This window comes from Aotus nancymaae, unplaced genomic scaffold (genome assembly GCF_030222135.1).
Source record: "Aotus nancymaae isolate 86718 unplaced genomic scaffold, 86718_ANA_hifiasm-v0.15.2.pri h1tg000032l_0, whole genome shotgun sequence".
Lineage (NCBI taxonomy): Eukaryota > Metazoa > Chordata > Mammalia > Primates > Aotidae > Aotus > Aotus nancymaae.
In genome coordinates, this window is record NW_026988445.1 from 12,357,402 (window position 1) to 12,368,629 (window position 11,228).

At 49.0% G+C, this 11,228-nt stretch overlaps 1 protein-coding gene across 9 annotated transcripts in view; it reads left to right on the forward strand.

Moving 5' to 3' along the window:
- CNIH3 (cornichon family AMPA receptor auxiliary protein 3) overlaps positions 1 to 8,558 on the forward strand; it is a 296,652-nt gene extending 288,094 nt beyond the window's left edge. For all 9 annotated transcript variants that reach the window (XM_021677326.2, XM_012459766.3, XM_021677324.2 and 6 more), the window contains 2 exons: positions 2,649 to 2,792; positions 7,464 to 8,558. In XM_021677326.2, coding sequence (XP_021533001.1) covers positions 2,649 to 2,792; positions 7,464 to 7,491 — 172 coding nt within the window. In that variant the 3' untranslated portion in view covers positions 7,492 to 8,558. The remainder of the gene's footprint in view (positions 1 to 2,648; positions 2,793 to 7,463) is intronic.
- Positions 8,559 to 11,228: the final 2,670 nt, after the last annotated feature.

An 11,228-nucleotide genomic window follows, 5' to 3' on the forward strand; every position in this document is an offset into this window, starting at 1 on the left:
TTGGCAGGTAGCCGTGAGTATGGTGTGGAGGACCTGAAATGACTTGATAGGGAAGGTGGAATTAATTTATTCTGTAGGTAATGGAAAACTTTCAGAAGCTTTGGAAGAAGACAATGGCATTACCTGATCTGACTTTTAGGAAGGTGGTCTGAGAAGCAGTGTAAAAGATGGGTTAGATGGTGAAATATTGAGGATCAAATGGGAGGTTATGGTGAGAACTCCAGGTAGAGAGATGAGACAGCTTTGACCCAGGTAGTGGGAGTCAGAATGGTGAGAGAACAAGAGGTGAACTGGACGGGCCTTGGCCCATAATTGGGTGCAGGTGAGGGAGGGGAAGCCTCTAGGCTGGGAGGTCGATGGTGCCATTGACCAGGGCCAGCAGGGTAGAAGAAATCTCAGGTTTAGGGAGGAAGGGAAAATATTTGTTTACATAGAGAAGCCTCACTTTAAGTAAAGGCAATCTGCTATCATCTGAATTAGAGAGACGTCAAATAGAAGTTATGGCGTGGAAATGTATCGAGTCCCCACTCGGGATCCAGGATTCACAACAACCAGGTGGGCTGGATTTCATTTTCTGTGTTTGACACATGGGGATTGACACATGGGGACACAGAGACTCACAGAGTTATGTTAGCTGTCCAGTGTTGCTCATCTCGGACGTGGCTGGGCTGAGGTTCCGCCCCACCTCTGTATGAATCCCAGTCCAAGTCCCTGCTGTCTGACACACTGCCCCAGGGGCTGGCTCTTCTCCCCAGGAAAGAAGTTTGTCCCAACGTCCTTCAAGTAGGGGGCTGTCAAGCCAGGGCATCAGAAATGTGGTTAATTGGCCACACATGGATCAGGGTACTGCTTCGTAGGGCTAGCGCTTGTCCAAGAGGGAGGAGAAGGAAAGGCACCCAGTGCCCTTAGACTTTGAAAGTTTATCTCTGTGGGAAAAGGGAGGGGCTGTAGTCTCCTTGCCAATAGGGACTTTGTCTCACCTTTTTTTGAATCCCTGACAGGATCTAGTCTAGTTCCTGCCAGTTAGTAAGTTCTCAGAACATGAAAGAAAAAAAGAATGAGGATGGGAGGAGTCCTTTAAAAATCAGAGCCCTTGTATACCCCTTTTCCCCCTTTCCACTCCCCGTCCCTTTCAACAGGTCCAGTCCAGTGACATGTCTCGTACAAACAAAGTCCCCTCCTGCTCTGGCTCTTAGTTTGCTTAAAGGAAATAGAACTTCCTGCTGTTGACTCAGTACCTGTTCTTCCCGGGTTGTTTCCCTTCACCACTTCACATAATGGTCACAATAGCCCTTTGAGGTGAGCAATTCCATCCCCATTTCACAGAAGAGAAAGTTGAGGCTCAGACAGGCTCAGACCCAAGGAAGATCAGTGTGGTGACCGGTGACTGGCAGGGCCTTTGCTCTTCCCATGGAGCCACTTGGCCACCCTGCCCCTCTGCCTCCACTTAATGAGGTCACCTGGGAACAAAACCACAGTGACAGCAAATAGCTTTTGAGACAGGCTCCTAGGAAGAGGAGAGGTGAGTGGCCTGGAGGGCTGTGAGCTGGCAGTTGTCATCGAATCTGGCTTGTGATTTCTTTTCAGCACAGTGTCAGTGACAGATAACGTCAGTGCAATTCTCTGAAGGGGAAGGAGGAAGGAACTGCGATGCCGGATCTGCGAGTTGCTACATTGCAGGGATGTTCTTCAAAGCCAGTGGGATTCATCTCCCGGTTGGAGCCCTCTCCCTGGGCCCATGCTCACCATTGAGAACCACTGCCTGTCCCAGAGTCCAGGAAGCCATTTATTTGCACTCCTGGCCTCTGGTGCCTTTACCAGAATGACTGAAAAAGGAATTTGCTGAGAGATTCCAGCTGCACTTTGTTCTTGGGCTGGGCAGGAGGCTGTGGCCAGGGTCCTGGGGGCAGTGTCCTGAGGGCAGCAACCACTTCCCAAGGGGCTCAGGAGGCTCAGACTCCTGCCCCAGGTCTCACCAAGCCTGAGGGCTCCCCTCCTCAGGGGCTGTGGCCAGGTGAGCCTTGGAAACTTGGTATTTTGAAGTAGACACAGTTCATGTTATCCGCTCGCCTCCTCTCCCCGACCCACGTTCTTCCGCTCACCCAGCTGCCATCTGAGGCCACTCTCTCCCCACAGACGGCTGATGTTCTTTCTGAGTTCTAGGTCCCACTATCAAGAAGGAAAGCACCTGTAAACTGCTCTGCACTCAAGAGGGAATAGGATGTCCTGAAGTATTCAGGATTTTCAATGAGGGTCTGTGTAAAGTAGTTTGTAGGGTAAAATGGAGGCATGGTGGTGTCCCAGCAGTGGCGGTATAGCCCCGAACCTCTGCCTACACCTGTCCTGAGAGGAGGCTCTTCCTCAGACTTCCAGGCAATGCCAGGTAAAACATTTTCCATTCTGTTGGAGCAGCTTTGTATATTGGTGAAATTGCCCTGATGCCAGTGATCGGAGTATTTGGGGACTTACTAACTGCTGGAAGATAGTGGCTGAGCCACTTTTCAGCGGCACTGGAACTGTGACTTGGGCAGAAGGCAGGCAATTGCTTGGCAGAGATTGCTCGGCAGAAGTCCTGCTTCAGAAGGGCGTGCCCAGGTGATGCCACAGTACCAGGACCTCAGAGATAATGCTGTCCTTTCTCCCTGCAGGTATTTCCACTGTCCGGCAGATAGCTCAGAACTAGCCTACGACCCACCAGTGGTCATGAATGCTGACACTTTGAGTTACTGTCAGAAGGAGGCCTGGTGTAAGCTGGCCTTCTATCTCCTCTCCTTCTTCTACTACCTTTACTGGTGAGTGTCTGCCCCTCCTGGTGGTTTTGACTCCTGCAGCACATGGAAGGGAATTTCAGGCTGGCCTCGGGGAGGTGGCCTTTGGGAGAGGGCCTGTGAGGATGGGAGTCATGGCCAGTCGGGTGTGGTCCCAGCTGTCCGACTGGCTCAGGAGCAAAGGCTCCTTACTTAAACAAGTAAGGGGGCCGGAGATCCTGCAGGAGGCCTTGCCTGCTGCTGGCACATCCTCAGGGCCACACAGTGAAAACTCTCTCAACATCCCTTGGAAATAACTGGTGAAGTGCGGTTGGCTGCTGCTTCTTACCTATAGGGCTTCTGCCTCTCACAACTCTTCAGCTCAGCCCACCAGGCTGCCTGTGGCCCCGGGGACTCATCCTTACTGCCCCTTTCCCCCTTGCCTGTTTGCAAGGATTCTTGGGAGCCATACAGAGGCCCCAAACTCCCTCTCCCAGCCCCACAGTGGCTGTCACGCTTCATAAAGTGGCATTTTGGGTCGCTAAATGCTTCATTTACAATTTTCCCAGTATTACATAACACCATTCCAATTAAGAGAAACCTGCTGACTTTGCAGTCCTGTTCAGGAATCTCCTCTCTTTTCACCTCTCCGCTCAGAACGTCCTGACTAAGCAGATAGCTATAAACAGACTGTCTTGTGGTTTGATACACCAGAGAACGCCTTTTTCGAAAATGCCTCCTTCTCCTTCCTGCTCCTCTTTGGCTCATCTCTGGGGACTCGCACCTGTCACCTGTGATTCCATTGTTACCTGTGGCAGGGCCATGGTGACCTCCAAACCTTCCAATGATGTCTCCAAAAGGGCATGATTGACAGCAGCCAGGGGAAGAAGAGGAGGGGTTGGGATGTTGGACTCCACCCCACCCCTGTGTTTGGATTGGGCTGTGGCCGGTCAGAATTTGGCTGCATTTCTCTGGCATTTTTAATTTTTAATTTTTAAAAATTTTTTATTTAAAGATGGGGTCTCACTGTTTGGCCCAGGCTGGAGTGCCGTGGTGCAATCACTGCTCACTGCAGCCTTGAACTCCTGGACTCAAGCGATTCTCCCACCTTAGCCTTCTGAGTAGCTGAGACTACAAGTGTGTATCACCATGCTTGGCTAATTTTTTTTTTTATTATTATTTTAAAATTTTTTGTAGAGACGAGATTTCACTATGTTGCCCAGGCTGGTTTCGAACTCTTGGGCTCAAGTGACCCTTCTGCCTCAGCCTCCCAAAGTTCTAACATTTAAAAACGAGCCAGACTTTGCACTCAGAGCTTTACATGTATTGCTCAATTTATAAGATACATATTATCCTTATTCGCATATGAAAAGTGAACTGAATCTGAGAAGTTAGATAATTTTCCTGAAGTCACAGCCAATAGTGTCTGTAAGTAGTCCATCCTGAGTCCCGATTTCAAAGACTGAACTCCTTTTTCCTTTTTTTTTTTTTTTTTTTTGAGGGTATCACTCTGTCTCCCAGGCTGGAGTAAAGTGGCAGGATCATAGCTCGCTGCAGCCTCAAACTCCAGGCTCAAGGGATCCTCCTGCCTTAGCCTCCTGAATAGCTGGAATGATAGGCATGTGCTACCATGGTCGGCTAATTTTTGTATTTTTCTGAAGAGACAGGGTTTTGCCATGTTGCCCAGGCTCATCTTGAACTCTTGGGCTCAAGTGATCCACCCATCTTGGCCTCCCAAAGTGCTACGATTACAGGCGTGAGCCACTGTGTCCAGTAGCTGTTAACTGCTCGCTGTTTTAGAAAACCTCTAGAAAAGTCTTTATCAAAGTGAGTGGTAAGGAAGAGAGGAAGGTGTGCTTTTTAAAAATGCAGATTCCTAGGCTTATAGCTACCTATTCAGACTTCCTAGGTCTGGGCCTCTACATTTTAAACAAGCTCTCTGGACAATCCTGATGCTCACCTTGGTGGCTCTGGAGCATTCTGCTTGGTTCTGCCTTCCCTCCCCTTTACATCCCTAGTGTCTGCAGACTCTGTGGGGTGCTCCGGGATGTTACTGCTCCAGCTTGCAGGGAGCCTGATTGTCTTTGAAGCCTCGGGAGATTTCCCCGGTGCCCAGTGGGTTCACCTAAGTCTTTCTGACTCCAAGTCTGAACTATTTAACATCCAAAGCCTCGTCAGATGGGTTCCTGTCTTGGGAAACTACTGAGCGTGGACAAAGCTGTCATGGGCTTAGCGACTTGACACCTCGGAGGTTAGGTGTCTTGCCTGCAGTGGGCTCAACCCTGCTTTCTTTGTGGAGCCACAGACTTCCCCTTCTGCAGCGTCATGGGCTGAGTGGCCTGTCCCCAGAGACAGCACTGTCTCCCCTCTAAGCCGGCAGAACGACACCAGTGTTTTCATTAGCTCCTGCCCTTTAGCCTGGGATCCACCTCAGTGTGGATGAAGACGGAGGCAAGACATTTCCCTTATTTCAGTTTTGTGCAGAAACTGCTGGAGCCGAGGCGTCACCGGGAAGAAGGCCTATGAATTCACAGGGAGGGAAGTGACTGGGTGCTCAGCTGTGGGGGTGGGAGGGGGCGGGGTGGGGTGGGTTTGGCAGCTTCTCTCGGTTAGATGGGCACGATCGTTGTGAACCGAGTATGTTCCAGACATTCTGTTTGACTGTCCTCTAGTTCATTACTTCAGTTTGGCCCTGCCTTCGTGTTACATGCGCTAATTACTTTGTTTCTAAAACAAAATTGGAAACAGTCAGTTCCTGCAGCCTCACGGGGACTCCAGGTAGTGGCCACCGACACCTACATTCTTTGTTAAATCTGGCGCACCTTGGTGCTCTTCAGGGCTCCTTAAAAGACTCTGTTTCTCCCACTTCAGGAGCTGCCAGCCCCTCAGATCCAGAGCTGGTGGAGAGCACAGGAGCATCAGCACAGGCCACCGTGGCAGGGAGGGAAGGGGACCCTGTGGGTGCAGAGCCATGTCTGAACTGAGCCCAGGGCTAGAGACCCACATAACAGCAGTGGGAAAGATGGGCTTGATGGTTATGGTTTGAGCCTCTTGGGGAGCTCCTGAGGACCTTGGAGAGGTTAAGAAATGTGTCTCAAATCCCAGCTAATAATTGGCGCCATCTGGCTTCAGAGCCTGTGCTCTTTCTTCTAGCCTGCTTGAACCACATGGCACCCATCAGCCCACTTCTCAGTTTGCCTTGTGGACCAGGTGATATTTTCAGGTTTGTTAGAAGAGGGCGAGCTGACGCAGATACTAGCTAGCCAGCCCAGAGTGCACAGTGTCTGCTCTGTAGAAAGATTTTTCAAACCTACAGTAGTAGGACTACCCTCCTGCACAGTTATTGTGGATCATGCCTGTCCCCCCTCCTCAGGTTTATTTTTCTCCGTGTACAATTATGTTATTTATGGTTTACTTGTTCCTTGATGCCAGAGACCATGTTGTTTTCATTCACCTCTGCATCTGCAGTGTCCTGGCCAGTGCCTGGCGCTCACTGAACCCTCGTGGTTTGCTGCCACAGCTTAGCTGTATGCTTCCTCAAGGCAGGAATTGGGGCTGCACACTCAGCATTTTTCCCAGCACGGAGAATAGTGTCTGGCATGCAGCAGGTGCTCAATAAACATTAAACGAAAGAATGAATGAAAGTGAGTAAACAAAAGTATCCACATGAGGCTTAGTACTATCATGCAAAAAGCACTGGCTTTGGAGTTAGGATGTGGCTTCTCCCCCTGCTGTGACTAGCTGTGTGACCTTGAGCAAGCCACTCCTCATCTGGCCCTCAACTTCTCCAAGTACAGCAAGTCCCTCCTGCTCCAGTTCTGACCACTGGTTCTCTGTGCACATGAGGTGTGTCAGGTTCCCGAAGCTGGAACTTCAGCTACTCAGAAGAGCTCACTGGGCCTCTGCAGCTCCACAGGGTTAGAAGTAAAACCTTTTCATTTCTTTCCTTTGGTTTTACTTCTTAGATGAGTCTTTTTTTCTCACTATAATGTGAAAAGGTGGTTGGGCTTTTTTTCTGCCAGATAGACAGAGGTATATTTTGGTGCAGATCATTCCTCAGCTTTGCAAAATTAACCTGAAGTTCTTACCAAGAGCACAGGGATACATGTCCTCTTCATCACCACTCTTACTAGTATTGGGGCAATACTTAAGGTCACATGCTTTTAAGGTATGTTTAATTCCTGGAGTCCATTGAAAATAGGAGAGCCAGGGAATTACCCAATCAAGAATTCATTTAGTTCTCGTGCCCAGAGGGCTTATGTTCCCACACTGGCCTTTGCAATAGTGCTGATGATCTTTTCCCCAGCACTAACATATTATCCAGCATCATCTGGGAGGCCCTGGACACAGCCGTCATACAAGCGTGTGGTGGCTAATGGCATAAAGCATCCGCTGCACCCTCACCCCCAGGCCTGCCCTGCAATTGCACGAAAAGAAAAATAACCCTAATCATCATCCCGATGAGAATAATAATAGGCACTTAGAGCAATCACATCTTTTATCCAAGGGACACAATATGCTCTCCCAAAAAATGTTTATTCCAGCGTTGTGGGAAGTAGAAGGGGCACAGTAGTGGAGCGGGCGAGATGCTGTAGTGACAGGAATGAGGGAGAAGCCAAGGGGTCTGGCCTCTGGAAGGTCCCTCTCCTGAGGGGCAGCCTGAGTCCTCTGTGGGCTTCCACTAATCCCTTCTTTTCCTTTTATTTTTGCATTCAGCATGATCTACACTTTAGTGAGCTCTTAACACAAAGGCCATGCACGTCATCAGAGACTGAGATGGGAGAGGCCTGAGACCGAGAGGTGCATTTCTGCTGGTGACTGGAGGAGGGACCAGAATGGGAAAATGTGAGAAAGAGACCCGGCAGGCAGCCTGACTGAATGAGAGCTGGGATCACGCAGCAGCTGGGAGCCGAGTTAACCCTGAGTGTCTGTTGTCGCCCTGTGTGTCAATCTTTGGTGTTCGAATCCCACACACGGGGTCACAGCGCCCTTCTGAGCATCATTGGTGTGGGGGAGTACGTGACTAAACACTAGACCTCTCTTGAGAGAGAATTGCTGCTTCCTGAATCCACTTCATTGAACAGCACTTTGCAAGTTCACACTGGGTTCCTGGGCCATGGGAGCGGAGGATGGAAGGCTGGAAGGCTGGAAGGTGCTTGCTAAGGAACAGGATGACCCAGAGTCAAGGCCAAGTCTGCAGGGACCTGTTGAAAGCTGAGGACGGGTGAATATTGGAAAGATGGATTTTTGACATGTTTGCAACATGTTCAAAGTGTTAGTTCTCCACCACACAAGTTGTATTCTTCTTTTGCCACCTCAAACCATCACAGAGTCATTTAATGCAAATCAGTTGGTCAACGCTAGTCAAAGCTATGTTCTTATAAAAACCCCAGACAGCTCAGAGCTCAGAAAATCCTGTGGAGTGGCTGCTCTGTACCGTGGGCATCCGGCAGCCAGGAAGGGCGACAATATAATTATAACTTCGTTTTATGATGCTGCATCATTTGTGCTGTTTAGGTCGACGTGAGGACATCATCTTATTTAGAATTTTCCATTTGGCTTTCTCTTTCGGGTGGGAGTTGTGCTGGGGGTTGTAAATAATGACAAGGCTGAGATTTTTATGATGTTTAAATTGGGCATAATGATTTTGACCTTACTCCCCAAACTTCTTTTTTTTCTGCTGTTTAACATACACAGGCTATTTCTACACGTCCCCAGCTCCCATCTGAAACCTGTGACTCAGGTTTATGAATGGTGTTTGTGTAGCAACACATTGTGTGCTATGTTTATTAAAATGCAGCGACAACTTGAGTGTCTCACTTAACTGGCTCTCTCATTTCAACCTATTTACAGGCTGGATTTGTCTGCATATGGTCGGGAAACTGATAGGAAGAAATGGCAAATTTTCAAAAAGGCGTCATGCTGCTAAAAATTCTGTGGAAATCAAAAGGCAGACTTTTACTCTGAGGTTTCTGGTATAAAACCGAGAATTTGAGGTGATGATTTTTGGAAGAAGGCTTCCCCTTGGCCAATACCTTTTTTACTGACCAGGTAACTGTTGTTAGGGATAGAGTTACCTTTGGGGCTGCTTGGGCCTGGCTTTGGCTTAATTCCGGAGAAGACTAAGGGCCCTCATCCGGAGAGGCAAGCCTTGGATTGCAGGCTGCCGATGCTAATCTAACTGCACGGCCGTCCTGCAGATGCAGCTGGATTTAGAAGGTGAATGGTCCGTGTTACTTCTCACCATGGAGCTGTTTTGCTTTTATACTCTGCCTCCTTTCAAAACGATTTGAAGTGGTTCAAAACAGGAGACACAAGTACACAAAGACCATTAAAATGAAACTAGAAAATTTTTTTTTTCTTTGAGACAGGGTCTCACTCTGTCACCCAGGCTGGAGTGCAAGTGGTGCAATCATGGCTCACTGTAGCCTGGACCTTTCCAGGCTCAGGTGATCTCTCACTGCAGCCTTGACCTTTCTGGGCTCAGGTGATCCTCCCACCTCAGCCTCCCAAGTAGACTGCAGGTGCGCACCACCACACCCGGCTTATTTTTGTATTTTTTGTAGAGTTGGGGTTTTGCCATGTTGCCTAGGCTGGTCTCAAACTCTTGGGCTCAAGCGATCTGCTCACCTTCCCCTCCCAAAGTGCTGGGATTATAGGCATGAACCACTGCCCCTGGCCTGACAGCTCTTAGGCTTATGAAAGAGAAACATCCAGATATTTCCCTCCCACAAGTTGTGATTGGGAAATAATTCTAGTGATCTGTTGGGTGTTTCGGTGACTTTTCAGTTCCTGGGAGAAGCTAATCAGGATGATAAAGATAAGAGTAATGAGCGCAGTTGATGGGGCCTGTGCCGTGTGCCAGGCACTGTGTAAAGTACTCACATGGTGACCTCACCCGCTCCTGACAGGGATCCTGCACAGCAGGTTAGATGTTCTCATCCCCACTTCACCCATGAGGGAACTCAGGAGCCTCAGGGAAGGTGAGTCCTCCCTAGATGACGTAGCCCAGAACAAGAGCTTGATGCCGTGAATACGTGGCCAAGCAACAATAGTTATAAACCAAGACATCTGGCAGTGATCTAGATGCTTCATATACTTTTCCCTGATCCTCATGACAATACCACGAGGCAGATACGATCTCTGCCATAGATGAAGAAACTGAGAGGGGGAGTCACTTGCAGAGATCCACAGCTACCAACAGGTATGTCTAGCTATAGCTGGGGTTTAAAGCCAAGTCTGCCTCTTCTCACATAATTTTGTTCTTATTGTCCAGTCTCTTATTATTTATCCCACAGAAGTGACCAAAGGGAAGAAGATGGAAAAAGCAGGAGAAACTTCTCTGTTTTTCAAAGCACAAAGTGAATATTTTCCTTGAGAGACAAAGAGCTCACCTTTCCAAGCGTGGGTCAAGGAGAGAGCTTCCCAGGGGCAGAGTCATCTCCTGAAGGTGGTGTTGGTGAACTGGTTCCCATTCCCTGAGAGAGGTAGAGCTATAGGCCTGGCATGGCTGTGCCCAAAGAAAGGGTCAGAGGGTAACCTGGAAGAGTGGCTTAAAGCTTACTTTTCACTTTGCTAAGGTGGAAGAATAATGGCACCTACCACACTGGCTTTCTTAAAGATTAGATGAGTTCATACCTGCAAATAACTTAGAACAGCACCTTGCATGTGGTCAGCACACCTAACTGTAGAGGGCGAGTTTTCCCCGCCATCTGGGCCAGCCCACTGTTGTGTTGCTATAAAGGGATACCCAAGCCTGGGTAATTTATGAAGAAAAGAGGTCTAATTGGCTCACAGTTCTGCAGGCTGTATGAGCATGGCTCCTGCCTCTGGTGACGTCCTCAGGAAGCTTCTAATCATGGGGGAGGACAAAGGGAGTGCAGGTGTGTCACATGGCAAAGAGCAAGAGAGAGAAGGGAGAGGTTTCAGACTCTTAAACAACCAGATCTCATGTGAACTGAGTGAGAAGTCACTCATCCCCAAGGGAATGGCATTAAGCCATTCATGAAAGATCCGCCCCCACGATCCAGTCCCCTCCCACCAGGCCCCACCTCCAACATGGGGAATCACATTTCACCTATGAGATTTGGAGGGGGCAGACATTCAAACTGTATCACCATCCTTACCCTGCCCTGTGCCTATTCCAGGGCGAGGTCCCTCCCTTTGGGAGGACCATGAAGTCAACTGGCCGTGTGGGACAGGAGTGAAGATTACCGGATGCTGCTGCCCTCCCGAGGCCCCGTTCCTGTCTATAGTATCCTGAATGGAGGTCAGGCTGGGACCTACCCCTCTTTTCAGTACCATGTTCTCTGCCAATAATGATGACCACTGCTATCACGTATTTGCTATGTGCTGGATGCTCTGCAAAGCACTTGACATATGTGGTCTCATTTAATCCCCACAACAATGCTGTGGAGTGGGAATGATTGTTGTCTTTGATGTATCTGAAAATACTAAAGCTTATAGAGGTCTAGCAATTGA